Here is a 22,376-nt window from a genome sequence, read left to right as displayed (position 1 = left end):
TATGCTATATACATGATCTATTGAATATAGAAATGGCTCATCTTGAAATAACTTTTTAGTAAATAGATACATACCTATAAAGGATGATCCTTAACCAAATCAAATCTTACACTCCCAAATTTTACATTTAATTAACTAAAATCCATTTTATAAATTTTAATTCCTTAATATTTGTTAAAAGCAATAAATGCATAAAAACTTATATGAAAAATAACAAGGTTACTGATATCACTGTGAGGTTTTTAAAAAATTTCTCTTAAAGGACCATGCGTCCTCTATTCTTGTCCTACTACTCATGATCCATTTAAAAGCTTAGCTCTAGTTTAGATACCAGAAGACTGGTATTTGAGATCACATAACTGATAGTTGAGATCTGGGACCATGTCTGTCTTTATGTCCTTTGCATTTGATACAAGAGTCTAGCCCACAGTAGGTCCTAATAAGTGTAGTTGATTGATCCATTGATTAGTCTCACCACTAGCCATGGGCCTAAAACTCTGGGTTATTCTCTTAACTTCCTGTGTTGTGTTTATTCTACTGTGAAAATATACTGGCTTGGTATTATATAATAAATTACTCTTTCTCTTTGCTTGATTAAATAGGGTTATTATTCTTTCACTTGTAATATCATTGGGTATCAACCAGGATGATCAATACATGTAAATCAACACCAATTGCTGAGATAATACCCTGCTTTGACAATTTTGTTTCACATTTGCCACTTGTCCTGCACTTTATTAGTTTTATGTACAGGTTCCATGTGGAAGTTTCCATTAAGTGAAACAACCATATCAATAAATTTTATGACATCTCTAATTAAATAGCTGGATGTCTGGACTTTTCCCTAAGGTCTATTGAGCAATTTTTATAGTTATCTTCCAATATATCTTTTATCATTTTAGACTGTACTCTTTGGACTTCTGTGATTTATAGGACCATGATAATTCCCTTATTGGTCCATTATCTAAAGTTTAATGTAATCTTCTCATCTTAGCGTTTTAGCATAAGAAACAGTAGTCAAGAGGATGTGTCCTGTCACTTATGTTTATTTTTTTCTTGAGTAACTACACATCATTCCCAACAGTTTTTCTCGAGCACTAGCAAGATGCACCTGGCTCAGACTTTCCAATGAAGGGGCTTATAGCTGTATTTCTAGCAAGTTTCTCCAGATGAGATTCATAACTAGCCAAGTTTGGGAATCACGGTCTACCTCAGTCATCATGTAGTCTCTGTTATGATAACACGGAGCCACAGAATCCTGAAGGTGGTTTTCACATGCTCCCTCTCTTTCCTGACATGACCGTCTTCCAGATGGCTAAAACGGGCCTCTCGGTGTCACCAAGTGAACCCCTTTGTTCCATCATAAAGGAAACGTAGAGGTAAATGAACTGAATCTTACCTCAGAAGATGTAAACTGCGGTTCTGAATGCTATTTTCTTTTGTTCTGTGGTTTAAGCAGCGATATGGAATCTAAGGGGGAAGCCTCTTCACAAAGATGCAAAGCCTTTTCCCCCAACATCTGAATTAGCTGTCGAATCATTTGTACATTATTCCGCTAAATTTGGAGTCATATTTCCATATTTCCATGTTTACAGTCCATAAATGTGAGCACTTTGGGTAGGTTTCACTCTTGATGCCTCACAATATGGAAAGAAGGTAAGTTATCTGATGATTATTCCCCTTTCCACTTTCACCTTTTTTTCTACAGGTGGTGTTGTCACCACTGATCTGTGAAGGTTGATATACTCATTCTATATATCTACTATACGGGATTTAAATTATTTCTTTTGGGGGGTGCCTAGGGTTCAGTCAGTTAAGCATCTGACTTCTGACTTAGGCTCAGGTAGTAATCTCTGGGTCATGGGATCAAGCCCTGCATCGGGTTCCTCAATCAGCGTGGAGTCTGCTTATCTCTCTTCCTCTGCTTCTGCCTTTCCCTCTGCTCGTGCTCTCCCTCTCCCTTTCAAATAAATACATAAAATCTTTTTAAAATAAATAATTTCTTTTTCTATGGGTAGTAGCAAATTTCCCTTAGCCATTCACCCTATGGTCACCAATGCTGTCTTTCTAAATTGACAAAGATCAAGGGAGTCATACCTGGCTAAGTAAATTAATTGGCTCTAAGAAGAATGTCCTCTGTGACCTTTGTGCCACCACCAACTATGACAGATCATCTGCAGTCATATACTACATACTAATGACAAAGAACTTTGTTTTCTGACCATTGTTTTTATCTCTTAATCTGCCCACTGCATAAAATAAGTAATGTGTTCATAAACAGCAACAGTACAACACTGCTTAATGCCACTTCCCATTTTTCTCTTAGAGCTACACTATGCACTATTTATACACATTATCAGTTATTGTTAAGTGAAAGACTTATCAGAGTCAAGTGGATTTAGACCAGCTCTTCCATATCTAGGTATTTGCTCTTTGACCCATAGTGGTTGGGGCTTTATTCCAACACCAGTTAAGTAAGGAGCAGTTAAAAAAAATTAATCTCTTTCAGACATCCAAACCTTTGAATGTAGACATAAATGGAATTCTCAACTGTTTGAACCCCTTAATGTGTACCGTTAACCCTCTTTCACAAGTTACAACATATCCTCCAACCCCTCACCCAGTGTACATGCCACACCCATGGGCACATAACTGTTCACATTTTATCTTGCATCTTAAAGAAGAATAAAACTGCATGAATCTTTTCATCGCATATTAGTACAATGCATAGAAAAGTCAAATGTAGGTGCCTACAGTGGACGGCATGAAGAGAAACTCATAATTACAATAATTTTTAAGTGTATTTTCTAGCCCTAATACCACCTTAAGAAGACATTTCACTTCTAGATGGATCATAGAATGTGTTTCCAGTGAGAGGAGATGCAATATTTCTTTCCTATCATTTTTTAAGATAAACATGGCAACATATTGCTGGGTTATAGTGAACAGGCTCTAAGTTCAACAAAGAGATGATAACGGTTGTCATAAAGGTAATGACCTGGGCTGGGCATCTGTGAAAGAAAGATGGTTGTCTTCTTACTAAGGGATGGTACAGGAAAACAAACTTGGGCTTTTCATCTGGATTAATAATTTTGTGACTATCTGCTATGTGTTCACCTTTGAATAAATCAGGTGTAATTCAAGGAGACTATTTGTCAGGATAGCACAGAACTTTCTAGTATGTTAAAAATAGTATGAAATCTTCTGAAATAACTATCTTTATTGTACTTGTACAGGGAAAGAACTGAGATTAGAATTTAAATGAATCACCTCCAAATCATGGATCTGTCTCCCGAGATGGCAATTTAAGCACCAGGGGATGGGAGTGGAGAGATAGGAGTGCTGTTGAAAGGACACATCTGCCTTAAAATCTAGGGAAAGCAGAATTATCAGGTCTGAGGACAAGTGCGGGCTGGGCCAGGTCTAACAGCCTGTCTGGGGACAGTCCACTCCCTCAACTCCATCTCTCTCAAGCTTCTCAGCTCCCTTCTACCCTTCTGTGCCATTCTATCTTTCCATCCACTTCTTTCTCATCTTGCATATAGCCTTTATCAACCACTCCTATCTCAGATGAAATCATCTAGCACCAGGGCCCACAACTACCTCTACTTCTCAGATTGTCCTTTTCAAACTATCAAGCAAGGAATCTCCTTTGTGGAACTCATCTTTCTATCTTATCCATGACTGGACAACTTGTCACTACTTCACTTTGGGTCAGGGACTGACCTCTGGCCTAAAAAGCTGGGGCCAGACAGTATAGCCAATTGGAAGTAATACCCTGTGCCGAGGAAAACGTAGCACAGTCTGGAGAGTGACATGAAAGCAAGAATACAAACCAAAATCACAACCAGTAGTTTCAGGAAAAGAGTGATGATAGTGAGCTGGCTACCATTATTTTCCTGTGGAAAAAAAAAAAAAATTAAGGGAGGGAGAACCATTCTTCTATCGCATGAGCAGTAGAGTGAGCTGGTTGACTAAACCCTTTGGACATTCTTTACATGGTCCCACACCCTACCTTTGCTCCAGAGAGAGGGAAAGTCCAAGGAAGGATTAATTTTCTTTTAAAGAAGAAAACAAAACAAATTCTCCTGCCATAAGTAATCACCTCCAAATATTGACTTTTTAAGCCCAAGTTTTATTTCCCTGTGGGAATGACTACATAACTCACAGCCTGTGAGACACTTTCTCACAACCACCCATTCAAAACAAGCAGTAACACCCACCTAGACTTGCACTCTCTCACCCATTTTAGGATCCCCAACACATAGGACAATTACAAACATATTTCAGATAGAGGCACCAGTTCCTCCCGGGGACCTGTCACTCTCAGACACTTACAAGTGCCAAGCACTTGGCCAAGGCACTGAATTTGCTGTGTCATTGGCAAACTGGAAAAAAGAGGTGGCAAAAGTCTGTGATTTGGGGTCCAAGATTTCACCTGGAAAAAAGGAGCTTCTTTATTCCCACTTGACTGAACTTCTAGCATATATTAAATTCAGTAAAATATTATATTGGAAACACAAGGCATCTAGGCTTTTGGCCAAAAAACTTAGGGAAAAAATTAGCAAGCCTAATATTTCATGAGAAATTCTTGGCTTAAACAGTATTTTAATAAAGCTTAGCTATGTGTGCCAATAAAGCAGAGAGATGACATAATGACTTATGATTTAAATATCATATAATCTCTGTAATGTCTAGTACCATCTTGTAACACACAACATGAGAGATGCAAAATTCCTGGGGGAAAGAAGAAAAGAGCAATGTGAAATCAATTCAGTTATCAGTAGAATGCATATTGCATAAACCATCTCATTAAAAAATTTGATGAAAGCATAATTACAACTAACATATATTGAGCAGATATGATATGAGCCTTATAAGTATAATCTCATTTAATCTTGACAAAAATTCTACAAGGCAAGCAATATCTCCATTTTATAAGTGGGGTTCAGACTGGCTAATTTGCCCTAGGTTTAGTAGAACAGAGATTCAGGCAGTCGGACCTCAAGGCCCACACTCCTGGCCATGTGTATACTAGAGTCATGATTCAGTTAGTGAATCCATTGAGCTCTCCTGGAAATAGTGCTTTACATGGTCTGTGATATATAATAAAGAATAATTCTGTTAGCCTATGGAGAATATATTGAAAAAAGGAACTGGACCAGGAATTAGAAGTCCTGAGTTCTAGTCTTGGTTCTATCACATTTTGGATGTGTGGCCTTGGACTAATCATTTAAAGCTGGAGTTTCGGGGCGCCTGGGTGGCACAGCGGTTAAGTGTCTGCCTTCGGCTCAGGGCGTGATCCCGGCGTTCTGGGATCGAGCCCCACATCAGGCTCCTCCGCTATGAGCCTGCTTCTTCCTCTCCCACTCCCCCTGCTTGTGTTCCCTCTCTCGCTGGCTGTCTCTATCTCTGTCGAATAAATAAATAAAATCTTTAAAAAAAAATAAAATAAAATAAAGCTGGAGTTTCCATTTCCTTGTTTGCAAAAAGGAAAACAAAAGGGCATGATAACTACTCTACCAGCTTCATTGAGTTTTTGTGATTCTCCAATTAAACGGCGATGAAAGGATTTTATAATTTGAAAAGCCCATTCTGACATGAAATATTAGTATTGACAATCCACTACATATGCCACATCTTAATAGTATTATGCGGGATTATTTTGTAAGTCACAGAATAAGCTTTTTCCCTCTTAAAAAAATTGATATGATTCCAACTTTACAATGGTGAGATGATATATTCACGCCGAGATATTATACAAAAATGGCTCTAGAATATTGATATCCTTGGGGTTCTGGAAAGGGCAAATGCAAAATCAGTCTGTTGGGGTATAACCTAGATCTCCTGGAAAAGAAAAAAAAAAGTAACAGAATTAATTCACTTTCAAAATTAGAACCACAAGAGAAAATGAACCACCATGATGAGAAGCAAGAGACATAACAGATAGGAATATTAGCACAAGAACTGAAAATATTAAAACAATCTATAAGAGATTTAAAAATATGTATGTTTGCCAATACGGATGTAAAAATGTACTCAACATCATTCTTCACCAGGAATGCAAATAAAAACAGCTGAAACTACAAAGACTGACAATAAATCACTAAACCTACAAAGACTGACCGTAGCAAGCTCTGCTGAAGCTGGAACTCCCATACACCACTGAAGGGAGTGTAAATGGCACAAGCTGTATGGAAAACAGGCAGTTTCTCTAAGGCTAAATATGTGCCTATACCAGGATTCAACAATCTCACTCCTGGGCTTGTGTCCAAGGGAAATGAGTGCTACGTCCACAAAAAGATTTGTACAGCAACGTTCATAGCAGCTTTATTCATAATAGTCCAAAAAAACCCAAAACAGCCCAACTGCCCATCCACAAGAGAATGGATAGTAAATGGTGGTTTCTCCACACAATGAGATACTCACAAATAAAACAACGTAGCCGAATCTCTCAAATACGTGGAGTACAGGAAGTCAGGTACCGAAGAGCACCTACTATAGGAGCCCATGTACACACACTCAAAAGAAGCAAAACAAACGGACGATGAAATAAGTCATAATAGAGTTAGCTCTGGGAGGGAGCAGCGACAGTCTGCAAAGGCACAGGAGGAAATCTAGGGTGATAGACATATTTTATGTCTTGATCTGTGATCCACGTGGCAGTTATATGGTTGTACATGCATGTTTTTAAAAGGTGAGAAAAAGTAGATTAATTTGGAATAGACAAAAGGAACTAGTAAAGAAAAAGCAAGAGCCATTAAAATTAAAAATTCGATGGGCAGGTTAAACAGCAATTAAGTTTAGATTATGAGAGACTTCTTTCCATTGGAAACAGATCTAGAACGTACCCAGAATGCAGCACAGAAAAGCTGATAGAAAATAAGAAGCATAATGAGAAGATATGAAGGACTGTATTAGAAGGTCTGAAATAGGGGTCTGGGAAGCAAAAAAGAAAAACCCAGAGTGAAGATGATTTAAAGAGCCAAGAACTATTTCTTAAAAAATTCAAACTCAGATGATTTCAAAATTATTGCACTTTCAAGGAGCTAATCCCTATCCATTTAAACTATTACAATCCACAGAGAAAGAATCTGCATCAATTTTTTTACAAAGACTCATAACCTGGGGTACCTGGGTGGCTCAGTAGTTAAGCTTCCGACTCCTGATTTCAGCTCAGGTCATGAGATCAAGCCCAACTTGGGGCTCTACGCTGGGTGTGGATCCTGCTTAAGATTCTCCCTTTCCCTCTTCCTCTGCCCCTCCCCCTGCACACTTGCTTTCTCTCTTTCCAAAAAAAAAAAAAAAACCTGATCTCAGGGTCCTTGGATGGAGCCCAAGGTTCCACACTCAATGGGGAGTCTGCCTGAGGATTCTCTCTCCCTCTGCTCCTCCCACCTCTACCTCCACCCTACCTCCCACCACGTGTGCGTGTGCACCCGATCTCCCTCTCTCTTTCTCTCCTATATAAATAAATCTTTTAAAAAATAAATAAAAAATTAAAATTAAAATTAAAGACATAACCTTCATCCAAAACCAGGCAGAGAGAACACAGACAGAATAATACAAACCAATTTCGCTTATAAATATAAATATTGATGCAAAAATCCTAAATAAATATCAGCAAAAACAATTCAGTCGTATATTAAAATAATAATTCACCATGACCACATGCAGTTTATCTCAGGAATGTAAAAACAATTTGACTTTTTTTTAATCCAGTGCTTTAATTTACCATATTAATTGGCCAAGGAAGAAACAAAAAGATAACTTTGATATATGCTAAAAAGGCATTTTATGTAATTCACCATCCATTATTAATTTTTAAAAACCTAGAAAAGTAGAAAGAGCACACTACCTTAAAATGATAACTATGTAAATTATATATTCTGGAAGCATTTTCTCAAAATCACTAAGAAGAAGAGCATGCCTGTTATTACCATCGTTATGGACTACTGGCCCAAAAATACTAACGAATGCAGGTAAAGAAAATATTCAAATAAGGGATAAGTTAATTAAATACTAATTAAGAAGGCTGTATCAAAATTATAGGTTTTTTTTAGAAAATATTATGTTTTAAGTGTATCAGCCTGTGTTAAATCCTTCACATACTCACCTCATTTAATCTAAACAACTCTTAGAGGTAGATGTTAAAGTGCCTATTTTCCAGAAGAGGAAGCAGGTTCAGAGTGATGAAGTATGTTGCTCAAAGCCACCAGCTAAGTAAGTGGCAGAATGGGCAACCGATCCACATCTTTCTGACTCTAGAACTCTGTGAACTTAAACAAAGGGTTACGGCATATTTCACACATCTGCTCCGGTCCCTCAATTAAAAAAAAAAAAAAAAAAAAAAAAAAAAAAGTTGACCCAACAGCACAATAAACTTCTGTAGGTTTACAGAAAGAGCATATTATTACCCCATTTATTCTAACAATAAGTGAGGTAATTTGGCATTTTAAATTAGCAACAAATATCAAATATTTAATGCTAATATGAACCTGTTTAGAAAAATGACTTTGTGAAAGCTTTTCTGGCACAGATAATTTTTACCTAAAGGAAAATCCAGGTCACTTAATAGCAGGAAAAAAATTCTGGCAAATGATCATGGAGTCTAAATATCACTTTAGACTTCTATAATCCCTTCTGCAACTGGCACTTTTGAAAGGTGGCAATAAGGAATCACCCTACAGAGAGTTCTGGAAAATGTCAGATTTCTCTTTCCAAGCACCATATGAGTCACTGAATTTTCAAAACATTGTGACATGAAAGCTTTGCAATAGATCAGGACATTGTTGGGAATTGGTCTTTCCCTAAGAGCTTCAGAAAAACCTGTGAAAAGTTCCTATGGCAAGACAGATCCCAGGCTCATGTGAACTTGTCTTCCTTTGGCACAAGAATATCAAAGCATAATTTCAAGGCCTGGAAAAACGAACGGTAACAGCCACTATTCCTCCTCTTCTCTTGGACGAGACCCCGCCAACTTTATTTAGTACTAGCATTTTGTGCCCTGCTGGCAAAAAATAATTACCACAGGTACTTTCTACTTATTGAAGGAACCACTCTTCTCTTGGAGACACTATTACAGTAAAACAGGTTGACTTCCTGGGTCCTTATTTTATTACCAGTGTCTTAGCTGGCTTCTTTTCAGTCCTCAATGTCTCGATTAAATTCAAGAGCTGAGGAGATACCAGTACAAGTGTTGGTTAGCACTCTGAAGGTCAGTGAGGTCTAAAAATAATACTCAAGTCTATAAAATGATATTGTCCTGTCTCCTTAGTCTTAGGTTAGGAGAGATAGTTAGCCAATGGTTAAAGGAATGTGTGGGTCTATACCTTCCCCCCTTCCTCTCTCCACACCCGGCTCTGAGATCTTTTTGACCATCACCCAACCAAAAGCAGCCCTCTATATGAATAAGAACCAACAGCTGATGAACCACTACATTCTACCTCTGAAACTAATAATACACTATATGTTAATTACATTGAATTTAAATTATTTTAAAAAAGAACCGACATTTATTAAATACTTACTACACGCCAGTCACTATCCTGAGCACTTTGTAGGGATTGCGTCATCTTGTCCTCAAGACAATTCTATGAGTTTCTTATACCTGAGTGAGCAAGAGAATCTCCAGGGGATCTTTTAAATGGGTGTTATTTTATTAGAAGTATTTAAACCTTCTCATTAAAGATATTTTCATTTTGGGGCCAAAGATTTTATATTTTATTCTATCCTTGATCAGTAAAAGCCTGGGGTGGCATAAAATAATGTTACCCAGTGTTTCTCATGTAGCTGAACAATGGAATAACAACCATCCCTCTGAGATACTGTCCAGTGAGAAAAGCAGGATTTGGGATCAGATGCTTTGCATTCGTTGTAACTTTGCATCTACTAGGTATTTGATTTTGGATGAGACATTTAGCTATACCCTAATAGACTCGTGTGTGAAAGGAAGAAAACCACCCAGCATAGCTGTATCAAGGATTAGGTCAATGTTTTCCAGAACTCAGTACTGCAGACTCTACCGATTCTTTGGGTAAATGGAGAGATAGATAGATCAGGGAATCTCCTTGCCACTCTTCCCAACTCATCCACTTTTTCTCTTCTCGATTCGATATATTGATCTTGTTCCTGTTGTTAGAACACACCAGACCATTTCCTTCATATTTGCTCTTGAGCTGCCTGAAGCACTCTTCCTGCAACCCCCAGCCCTGTTGATCACCTGACTAATCCTTTGTTCAAATTCCACCTTCTTAAAGAGGCCTTTTCTAAACTGTATATAAAATTGCCAATTTCTGGCTCCAGTTACTTTCAATATTTACTCCCCTGCTTTATTCTCCTTCTAAATCTTGACACTGTTGATAACTACATAATGTATTACGTTTGCTTGCTTGCTCATGGCTTCCTCCCCAAGAAAGCCTTGCTGCAGGGGCTTTGTTTTGTTCACCCAGATGTACATTAAGAGGTAGTGATTGTTATTAATGCCTCCTTTCCTGACTTGCTGACCCACACCTAGGAGCTGGCATAAGTTTGAGGAGCTGGGCATGCAAGCTGAGTGGATACTTTGCACGAATGGTGCTGGTGGTTATCCTTAAAGAAATGGGGTGGCCTCATTTCAAGGACAGGGAGGGGTTTTTTGTACATAAATAGATACACATCTCAAAAAGAAATATTCTCTAACCTCCCTGGAACAGATAAATAAGAAGAGTTATATTGTCATTCCCATTTCATGATAACTCAAAAAAAGTGAGTTTATAACATGCTGTTTTGATTACTAGTTTATGTAACAGTTTTATTAAGCTGATTCCCAAGCAGTATGTTCCAAAGTGGTTTATATGAGGACACTAATAAAGTAGCATACCAAGCAAATAGACCAACAGTTATTTGGGCTGCTAACATGAATCGTTTCCACTGTCATTTTGAAGACTCTCCAAATTCTTACGTCTAATATGGCTCAGGAAGTCCAAGAGTTCGAAATTCACAAGTCTAGTCAAAGGCAAGGTCATTAAATGCCAGGACTTCACCCTCTATCTAGAGAGTGCTTTCAAGGACTACACTGATGTGTACTTGATAATCAAAGCAGCAGAAAACTGGGAAAAGCATCAGCCTCATACTTTCTGCACCTGTTTGAAGGCACCTGACAAACTTTGTTTTTAGGAGAACAGGAATGGCAGAAATGTCTTTATCCACAAATAAAATGCTCATAGAATCTAAAAGGAACCTAACAGATGTTCACTTAAAAGTGAACAGATATCCTTGAATTGCTTCCCAGTTGCATAAATTTCTCTGGTATGCAACATGAACGGATTCTAACAGAATTCTTAAAGTCTTAAAGTCAAGGAAATCATGAGATTTTAAAAGTTAGTTCTGTTCTGCATTTATTACTGGTCTCCTCGAGAATGGCGCACGAAGTAGTCTTCACTCTTGAAAGAACAAATAGGAAAATTATAGAACAGTTAAGAAAACACATGTAACTTTTAGTGGATGATAGCAAAATAGTGATTAAACAAGTAGACCGATGAAGAAGCCTTAAGTAGTAAATGTGTTCTTAAAAAATTAATTGATTGCCTTAACAAATTTCTCAAGGTGAATTTAAATGTTCATATTTTGGGCCATAATATGAGAAGAGGAAGATCAAAAGGGAGAGAAACTAGGTATCGATCAATAATAAATACTGTTGATCCTTGAACAACTTGGAGGTTAGGAGGGCTGACCCCACACACAGTTGAAAATTCATGTATAACTTTTGACTCCCCCCCAAAAAACTTTACTAATCACTTAACTTTGACTGGAAGCCTCATGGATAACATAAACAAGTCTGTTACCATGCATTTGGTATGTTACATGCATTATATACTGTATTCTTACAATAAGTAAACTAGAGAAAAGAAGACGTTAAGAAAATCACAAGGACATGATATAATGAGCACTGGGTATTACATGCAACTAATGAATCACTGAATTCTACCTCTGAAACTAATAATACACTATATGTTAATTAATTGAATTTAAATTTTAAATTTTTTTAAAAAAGAAAATCACAAGCGAAAAAACATTCACAGTACTATACTGTATTTATCGAAAAGAATCTGCCTAGAGGTGAGCCCGTGTTGTTCAAGGGTCAACCGTATTTCTCTGTCACCACGATAAATACCACAGTCAGCTCTGATTTTTGCCTCTCCCACTATTGATTCTGTGTAACATTCCTTTTCTGTGTATTTGCTTATTAGCCCCAGACCTCATTCCTTCTCTAATTAATATAATAGTTTCCAGTATCCCCTTCTGCCAATCACAGAGTTTTGGAGCCCAAGGAACTCTACTCAGAAACGCAACCCCCAAAGCCATCATAGCCCTGCTTCCTGATCAGTCCTACTAAATCAGACTTACTGTGCTGTTTTCTAATCCAAATCTTTCCACAGCTTATCTCTACCTACTGAAAACTGCCTCCACTCCTTTGTTGAGCATTTAAGGCCGTTTATGCATTTATTTCCAAATGGTCAATGTGGTTTTCAGCCTTACCTTTTCCATGCATCGGTTCCAAAGTATTTTTTCAGCACCTGTCATTTGAGCTGTGATAGGCCAGAGGCTTAGGACACAAAGATAAAGAAGCCCCAGCCCTGCGCTCCAGCAGCCCTCAGTTTCATGGGGGTGAGTGGCTGGGGGGACAAGTACACGAATAACCCACGTGTTGAGAAGAGTGGTGACAGAGGCTGTCCAGGCAACCCTGGACTCAAGCGTCCAATCCTGCTACCTTGTTGACCTTGCTTCATCAATACTAATTCATTTAGTTCTGTGACTAAAACGTAGCCCACTCTGGTCAGTACTCCACAATTTTGTCCCTGATGCTTCCTCTCTGCAGAACATCCTTTCTTTGCTTTTCTGCATACCCCAAATATATCTGGTCCGAAGACTGGATCAGATGTCAATTAATCCATGAAGCTCTCCTTATTGTCTTTATCTTAATCTCTCTCATTTGAATTCCTATGGAACTTTGGTTGTATTTCCTTTTCTCCTTCTAATCACACCCTGGCTTGTATTGGAGTTTATTATCAAAGTCTTGTTTCTCTTACTACAACTGTCTGCCTCTTCAGAACAGCAACTATGACTTTATGTATCTATAAACCTGAACAAAACAAACAAAACCCTTCATAAAAGGGCGAAAAGGTGTTCAATGAATGTTCCCCAAGCCAAAAGAATAGGGAATAAGTTGTACAGCAAACTCAATTGTAAAATAGAACACTGAGGGGATTAACTATACAAATCGATCCCCACACACTTATAGGCAATTTACTACATAAATTACTGTAAAAATTAATGTCGGTAGAGATGAGAGCTGCCACTAACAGCATCTCCGGGCTGAAAGGGGTTAAACAGATCTATCCACAATGGGAAAAAATTCTTCATTGCCTTTATTAAAGACTAATTTTAGGTCTTTCGGTAATTAAATGAACACACTGTTTATGCTCCATACACTTTCTGCCCTGAGTCTTGGAAAATACGTAATTTCCAAGAATTAAAGTTTCCATTAACACAAGTGCCAAATCAGGAGGCCTGACCTGTGGGAGAAAGCACATTTGTCTTTGCTGGAGCCTATTCAAAAAACTATAGAAAGATATTTACTATATAATCTTTCTTGTGCGCAATTGCTCTGTTTTATCATTCAGACCATCTAGACACGACCAGGAAGCTGCAACATTTCAGAAAGTAACCAAGTACTGAAGAATGGCCATTTGAGTTCTAAAGTGTTGACAGCGATCCCTTTTGGGGTAAACTTTCTCATTGGAAGAGACTCGACTTTTTTTTCTTTCTTCTTTTTGGAGGGAGGGGGTCGTTGCGCGCGCGGGCGCGCGCGTGTGTGTGTGTGCGCGCGCGCGCTTAACTCACTGAGAACTAGCTTTGGCTGGTGAAGAAACACTTTTACTTAGAGTGGGTTCCAAAACATCTTCCACCTGTATCATCACCACTAGATGGAAATTTAATGTAAATAAATATGTAAACACAGCTTGAACACCTCGGAAAACTGTTCTCTGATCTCTATATCTGGTTTTAGTCAATCTTAAGTAGCCCAGTTATCTACGCAGATTACAAAATAAAAATAAAAACTAAATTCTCTTTACGTCAGTGAACTTGGACTCCCAAGTTCTCCCTCCTGAGCAGGGAGCCTTTTAAAGTCGAGCGGGTCAAGCTGGCAGCGGGGGGTCGCAGCTACTAGAAAAGAGCGGGTTCTACAGGTCCCGCCCTCCCCACCCTCTCTTCGCCCCTCCCTCTGGCCGGCTCCCTACCTCCGCGAGATGCACCTCCCCCCACTCCCCTCCCGCCTCCACCTCGCCAACTTCGGCGGCCTCAGAGGTCTGGCGCGCGTCAAAGCCCAAACCGAGAGGCTGATTTGTGGAGCATCACCCCCAAGGTCCTCTCGCCCCCGGCCCCTCCTCCGTCCGGAGCAACGGCCCGGGAAGTAGAGTCGAGCAGGGGGAGGGGAAGATCCACACCCATCCCCCTTCCTCTAGCCCTCCCGCGTTCAGATTCAGTTGCACCTTTTATTATTTTTAACTCTTCTCCCTAGGACACGCGGCCCCCGGATCTGTCCCTCTGGCGTCCGCGGTCCCTGCACCCGCGCGCCGGGATGGGAGAGCGAGGGACCTGCCAGCGGTCGGCAGGCGTGTGTAGGGAGGTGCAGCCGCCGCGCCCGCTGCCCAGAGTCTGTAAGTTTCAACGCTCCTCCCGGGGAGGGGAGGGGGAGGCTATTCGCATCCCCGCAAATGATTTAAAATGCCAAACACAGCAGAGGTTTACAGTGTTGGATAGACTTTTCGGGGCACACTCTTTTAACTCTATCTGCAGCCCTCAGGCTATTGTCCGGGCTTTTCCTGCAGCTTCTATGTTTGATCCCTTCGCTGTAAAGTTTTTCATTTATAATATTACGAATTTCACTGGGAATTTTTCTTCTTTTTTAATGCAATTCATACTTCTTTAAACCTAAAATACTTCTTGGTCATTTTCAAGTTACGGAGTACATCGCTTATTATTATTTTGTCAAATTTCACTAAGCATGTTATTTATACTGCGCAAGAGGCCACGGCCTTTTCTTCGCGTACTTCTAAAAATAACGGAGGAAGAATTTCCTCTCTTTACTTTTAATATTGCTATATCGTGTAAATAATAAATGGATCGTGATAACCAGATGGCTTCAATTTTCATCATAGAAGCCGCGTGTTTGTATCTTTGCCACTAATCTACAGACGCGGTTAATCTCAGAATTATCGTTGACCCTGCTGTTTACAGGAGGGCTCCTGGTTTTGTTTAACCAAGGCTATGCCCATATGTGTTCAAAGCGAAAAGGAAAATTGAAACCGTTCCGATTCAGACCAAATAATTTATCCGCGATCCCAGAACTCAAGCACAAACTAGATTCGTGTTTAGATTAAGAAAATCATACCTTAGCTTTGCACGTCACCTGGAACGTGTAGACCTATCCCTGAATGCGAGAACTGAAGAGTTGAGGAAATGGGGGAGGGGAACGTTTTAAATCGTCGTTTCCCTTATGCAGGAGGACGTCCCGAGGGAAGAAGAGGCAGGTCAGAGACAGGTGAATAGGCTGGCTATGGTGACGGGACGATGTTGGCCAGAAAGAGCATCATCCCCGAGGAGTATGTGCTGGCGCGCATCGCGGCGGAGAATCTGCGCAAGCCGCGCGTCCGAGACCGCCTCCCCAAAGCCCGCTTCATCGCCAAGAGCGGGGCATGCAACCTGGCGCACAAGAACATCCGCGAGCAAGGGCGATTCCTGCAGGACATCTTCACTACCTTGGTAGACCTGAAATGGCGCCACACGCTGGTCATCTTTACCATGTCGTTCCTCTGCAGCTGGCTGCTCTTCGCCATCATGTGGTGGCTGGTGGCCTTTGCCCATGGGGACATCTACGCTTACATGGAGAAAAGTGCAATGGAGAAAAGTGGTTTGGAGTCCACTGTTTGTGTGACTAATGTCAGGTAAGAATGCAGTGGGATGAGGCAGGGATTGAAAATGGTATAGAAAGAAACATTAAACTGCCCTTTCTGTATCACAGTTATTTTGTTGAAAGCGAAATAAAGCATTTGCTTTAGTACCTTCAGACACAAAGAAGTAAAAAATCTAATCTAACACATTAAGAATCTTTTTAAATGCAGCTTTATGTTTGAGGAGCCTCTGAAAACGTGGAGCTTCAATCCCTCTGGTTAGCTTTAAACATACGGTATCAGTTAAAGAATGGTTGTGGTTCAAAGGATTCCACAGAGTGCCTTACTCGAAAAAAGCACACATTTCAGTTTTCAGTATGAAAAAGCTGCTGTCCATAGTTCCGGTGTCCACAAGTAAATATCTCTGATCGACAAAAATATATTGTGCAAATGCTAGTAATATTTTTCCCTGACTTCTCTTACCCGTGACATTTTCAGAAATCGGGAGGAAAACGGGAAAATACTGGTGAGGAGATATCCTAGATTAAAAATCCACTAAAAATGAAATAAATAGATATAAGCCCTTCTTTATCAAGATTATCTTAAATATCTGGTTGCTTGCATTGGATTCCAAAATTAAAAAGTTATGCTAAGATGCAGAACTAGAAAAAATAAGTTCTAATGGAAATTGGTCCAAGTTTTTCATGGAAGAGATTCTATAGAAGTGACTTAATGTTGTGGTTTTCTTTACAAGTTTTAATAGAATAGGAACAAGACAGTCCTCAGATTGCCTAACGTTTGCTTCGTTCGCTTATATTGTGTTTCAAAAGTAAGTAAAAGGAATTTGATTTCAGTCATTCTCTTCATATTTTCACATGGCCTAAGAACATTTAGTTGGGATGATCTGTCTTTTAATTTGTTTTGTTGGAAGGCAGAAAGAGATCATTTATATCAATTGCAAAAATATTCACTCTGAAGTGAAACAATGGTAATAATACTGGAAACTTTGCCAGGACATTTTCTGAGTAATATTCCAAATTCACATAATGTACAAAGCAAAGCAAGTTGAACAAGCACCGTTCTGCCAGGCAACTGTAAAGAATGAGACCTTTCCTGACCCCGAAACCTTCTGAAATTAACATACGACGGCAAGGAGCAGAAACCCAGACGGTGAACTTGTCTGTCCTCAGTAACCGCAATGCCAGCGTATCAGGGAGGGATGTGGCATTTGTGTGCCGAGATCACACGTCACAGATTCCAGCTCGGATTTTGAGGAGAGAAAAATATATTGAATTGATCCATTGCCTTTATCACCAAGTAGATATTACTTTCTTGTCTTGAACTTTTCACAAACTTTTGTCTCTAGGAAAATATAGATGAAAAATGTTGGTCATCATCAGCATACCAGATACAAAGGAAACAATTAAAACACTGTGTTTAACAGGCACTTGTAGGTCAAGTATCATTATCTATAATATTTCTCTTTAAGAAATTTACAGGCACTGATATTGGTGAATCACTTTCATATCAAGATAAATTTTTAATTAACATGCAGTAGACAGTCATAAAAAGAGACAAAAGAAACAGAAATGATAAGCCTTGAAAATAAATGATAGATTTTAATTCCAAGACAAATATGTTGGCTTTTCCTGTGAAAAAGAAGTCATGAAGCATTTATTAAAGATGTATCATCAAAAGTGACATCCTTCCCATGATTTTTGTTTAAAAGAATATGGAGTGCACTGGTTGTTAAAAGCTGTTTTACTATGAGCTCTTATTTTTCACCAAGATGCGTTCCTAAGCGTGTTCATTCCTGCTGGTGGGAGCATTCAGTTTACTGTGAGAAATGGTATCACAAATACAATGAGACAAAATTGATCTTATTAGCCTGACAATTTTCACATTTTTAATTGCACTTCTTACCTAAAAAAAATTACTTGACATCTTTGAAGCTTAAAATCTTAGTAATTTTATTTTAATGTTATGGTACTATTTGTGCTTTAAGCTCAACATGCAGCTTAATCATAACAAACCGTATATGATACAGTTTTTTTCACCAAAATTTAGAAACAGAAAAATCTCCATTCTTTCCCAAAGGGAATTTAAGAGATGCCTAATAATATTTCTTCTTCTTTGCATTTCCTTTCAGAAGCTCAATGTCCCACCATTTCCTCGAAATTAGACATACCTTACTGTGATGGTAACTCACCAGTATGTCCAAATAACATTTTACCATTCTCATTTTAGGATGGCTCCCTTTCCCTTTCATGTGGATAACTTTTCCAATATGAGCCAGAAAATAAACCAACATATTTCTTCTTATTCAGCCTAACTCCCTCTGTAGCAGAACGAACGAGCAACTGAACACTTTTATCTTTTGAAAGCGTGACAGGTGTCCATAAAAGGCTGGATCTTGCTAGCATATAATGTTTAGAATTAAATTTGTTCATAAAATAAACAATACGTAAAATATGGCACTTGAATAGTCCCTCAATCCGTTAAAACGAAACATTTGGGAATATTCATCACAGGCTGCTCCATGAAATATATAGATGTTATTAGAAATCAGCGTTGGGTCCAAGTCCTTCCTCTGGGGTCCATTCTTATTCTTCGTGGAGTTTTTGGATCACACAACACATCTGTGTAGCTAGTGCCAAAAGCAATCATTGTTGTTCTCCACGAATCTTTTTAGCAACAAGAAGGGTTAAAGGGCAATTTTCACACTCCACTTAAAAGTTAATCAAAAGGGGCACCTGGGTGGCACAGCGGTTGGGCGTCTGCCTTCGGCTCAGGGCGTGGTCCCGGCGTTGTGGGATCGAGCCCCACATCGGGCTCCTCTGCTGTGGGCCTGCTTCTTCCTCTCCCACTCCCCCTGCTTGTGTTCCCTCTCTCGCTGGCTATCTCTATCTCTGTTGAATAAGTGAATGGGATCTTAAAAAAAAAAAAAAAGTTAAAAGAATCATTTTTGCTTACCCCCCATGGTGTTGCACCAAAGTGCGACGTGTATACTCAGTATTCAAATGTTTAAGCATTTTGCTGACTCATTGTGCATAGCATTAATGGGTAGATAATGTGGATAGCCTGCGCATGGTTAATCTTCTGTAAAATTAGAGAAATTTGAAATTGGCATCGGGGGTAAACACAGGACTAACCTGTCTTTGTTAAGAAGTCACAGCAGTATAGAATATGTAGCTTGGTGAATAAATTAATCTTAAGAATAACAAATGTGGTGCATCTTAAGCAAGGGGATAGATCAGACTTACCCGAGAGCTTTTCAAAAGTCTTACCCAGGTCAACCTTGGACCTACCAAATCATTGTTGACATTGAGATATATGGATGAGATGTACGACTTGAAAAAGCTTCCCAGGAAAACACTGACACTTGTTCACTATCCTTTTGCCTCTTTCGGAGCACCAAGCCAGAATTGAGAGGGTTCAAGTTCTCATTAATTATGTGATCTTGACACAGTTACTTACTAATCTCTGCCTCAAATTTTTCTTTAATAGCCTCAGTATTCTCTAGAATTAGAGAACAAAATGAGACAATCAATAAAAAAAGTTTTCTTTCCAAATGGCAAAACGTTAAAACATTTTTTTAAATTAAAAACACTAGTACTTTTGAATGATGTGTTTTGACCTTTTAACACTGTGCTTTCTCTGTATAAGGTATGCAGTAAGTGTTAGTCAATGAATACGATTTTAAAGGTTGTAAATAATAAAAAGTTCACTTATTACTCAGGACCCTCCCGTATGACTCCAGTCACTTAAACTCAGATATGCAATTAATAATAAACATCTAACTGGTAAGAAGTTTCACCAAGTAAACTATGCCATTGTGAAAGTATTTCACAAAGTAAAATATGTCTATAAATACAAATGTATTTATTATTTTAACTTATTTTAATGCTTTCATATAAGTAGGCCCATCATTACATGACATAGAAAACAATGGAACTGTATTCCAGAAGTCTGGAAGTAGATGCATTCTGATGAGAGGGAGAGAGGGAAAGCGCTTGTGTTTAGAATCAGGCATTTGACAGGTTAAGTTGCCAAGTCTTTCCAAAAGCATTTAATAGCCTTTGGAGGAGGAAAATGGAAAATTCAGCTTGGACTGATACTTCATTACGCAAAATGTGATCTGATGGCACGGTTTTCTGATATCATTCCTGACAGGTCTTTCACCTCTGCTTTTCTATTCTCCATTGAAGTTCAAGTGACAATCGGATTTGGAGGGAGAATGATGACAGAGGAATGTCCTCTGGCCATCACAGTTTTGATTCTCCAGAACATTGTGGGTTTGATAATCAATGCAGTCATGTTGGGCTGCATTTTCATGAAAACAGCTCAGGCTCACAGGAGGGCGGAAACCTTGATTTTCAGCCGCCATGCTGTGATTGCTGTCCGAAACGGCAAGTTGTGCTTCATGTTCCGAGTGGGCGACCTAAGGAAGAGCATGATCATTAGTGCCTCAGTGCGCATCCAGGTGGTCAAGAAGACAACGACACCCGAAGGGGAAGTGGTGCCTATTCACCAGCTGGACATTCCTGTTGATAACCCAATTGAGAGTAATAACATTTTTCTTGTGGCCCCTTTGATCATCTGCCATGTGATCGACAAGCGCAGCCCCTTGTACGATATCTCAGCAACTGACCTCGCCAACCAAGACCTAGAGGTCATAGTGATTCTGGAAGGAGTGGTTGAAACTACTGGCATTACCACACAAGCAAGAACCTCCTATATCGCTGAGGAGATCCAATGGGGCCATCGCTTTGTGTCTATTGTAACTGAGGAGGAAGGAGTGTATTCTGTGGATTACTCCAAATTTGGCAACACTGTTAAAGTAGCTGCTCCCAGGTGCAGTGCCCGAGAGCTTGATGAGAAGCCTTCCATCCTGATTCAGACCCTCCAGAAGAGTGAACTATCCCATCAAAATTCTCTGAGGAAGCGTAATTCCATGAGGAGAAACAATTCCATGAGGAGAAATAACTCCATCCGCAGGAACAACTCATCCCTCATGGTGCCAAAGGTGCAATTTATGACCCCGGAGGGAAATCAGAACACATCGGAATCATGACAGCAAGACAACCTCAAGAAAATTTTCCTCAAGTGTTGGTGGTTTAGGCAAAGCACTGTCAGACTGCACCAGAGCCAGAACACAGTAATTTGTTCTTCTATATCTTCATGCACCAAATGACACTCATATTCAAGCAACAGCACTCTCTGTGTCAATAACCGGCAACACACAAGGTGGAGGATTCATGGCGGACACGTGTCTCACACTTGCGGTATTTGCAGTGACATGCTTCTATTATGCATAGGAAGTAGTCTGCTCTCCTTTCTCTCAATTTGAAACCCAAGAATTCCACTCATAGTAATAGACCTTGAATACCAAAGTTGGCCAAGGAATGATTCTGTTTGAAATGCTTAGTGCTTGAAACCACAGATCTCTGTTTCCATTGGTCACTCTGAAAATGCAAGGAGGATGGGGAGGGGATCCCCAAAAGGGTGCTGTTAACTCTGTTTGTGTATCAACCAGTAAGTTGCCTTCTCCTTTTTCCAGATACTGCACCTGGTAAGAAGCCTGAGGCAAAAAACTGCTTCCCTCTAGTTGCTTCTAAACAGATTGTGTTCAGTCTCTTCTTCACAGTGACCTTTGCAGGTTTCCTCATCCTCCTCGTGGCAGCCTGTTGGCAGAACTGGGCAAAGAGCTTTGGAGAAAAGCTAAGAACATTCCTGTCTCACTTAGGACTGGATTCCCAAAAGTAACAGTTATTGCTTTTGGCTTCTCACTTCTTAAAAGCCCCCACAAGGGAAATACTGTATTGAATATTTTATTAAAATATTTTCTTTGTATTCACTGTAGTTTTGTGATTTCTCTTTCACAAAATTATCTCTAGTCAAAGCTCAAGGAAAAAAAAAAACCACACATATTTAGAGGCGTGTGAAAGAGATATCACACAGTGATAACACTTCTCAGGTCTTCCTGTCTTTGAAATTGGTTATTCCAAGGGAACTATGTTTTTTGTTTCATTTTGATTTTATTTCCCTCCAAGATTTGAAATGTTTTCTTAGCTCTTCTGTCTGAGCCTGATGTATCATGGAAAGCTTACAATAATTTTTCGTTGACTCTCCAACCTCCCATCTTAAAACTCTACAAATCTTTTCCTGAACTCAGGCCTGGCATATATTGGTTTAGCGTTATCTCACTCGCTAAAGTGAGATTTTCTACCAGACTTGATCTAATCATCCTTAGCTCTTGTTTCTTCAGGAAAGGGATGAGGTTACCCAAGGAAGCACTAAGTGGAGAGACTACGGGTTTCTGCTTCTGTTTCACATAACTGAACATCAGAAAGCTGAGCTCTTCGATAGCCTTTTACACCGATTTGGGGGTTTGTATTTATTTTACTTCATTTATGAGCATTTGAAAGAGGCAGGTAATCA

General features: G+C 39.3%; 1 protein-coding gene across 1 annotated transcript; it reads left to right on the top strand.

Moving 5' to 3' along the window:
- Positions 1–9,856: 9,856 nt before the first annotated feature.
- On the top strand, positions 9,857–21,788 carry KCNJ8 (potassium inwardly rectifying channel subfamily J member 8). The gene is made up of 3 exons (XM_026502296.4): positions 9,857–14,702; positions 15,548–15,989; positions 20,109–21,788. The coding sequence occupies exons 2-3, from the start codon at positions 15,616–15,618 to the stop codon at positions 21,007–21,009; spliced, it is 1,275 nt and encodes a 424-aa protein (XP_026358081.1). The 5' UTR covers positions 9,857–14,702; positions 15,548–15,615; the 3' UTR covers positions 21,010–21,788.
- Positions 21,789–22,376: the final 588 nt, after the last annotated feature.

The sequence above is a fragment of the Ursus arctos genome, unplaced genomic scaffold (genome assembly GCF_023065955.2).
Source record: "Ursus arctos isolate Adak ecotype North America unplaced genomic scaffold, UrsArc2.0 scaffold_26, whole genome shotgun sequence".
NCBI classification, from domain to species: Eukaryota; Metazoa; Chordata; class Mammalia; order Carnivora; family Ursidae; genus Ursus; species Ursus arctos.
Note: the sequence above shows the minus strand (reverse complement) of the source record. Positions and strands in the feature narration are given on the sequence as shown.

Bases quoted from the DNA above. Each gene is read 5' to 3' on its own strand.
- KCNJ8 (XM_026502296.4), top strand. From the start codon at position 15,616: ATGTTGGCCAGAAAGAGCATCATCCCCGAGGAGTATGTGCTGGCGCGC. The intron at 15,990-20,108 runs GTAAGAATGCAG...CATTCCTGACAG, and splicing joins GTTTGTGTGACTAATGTCAG to GTCTTTCACCTCTGCTTTTC.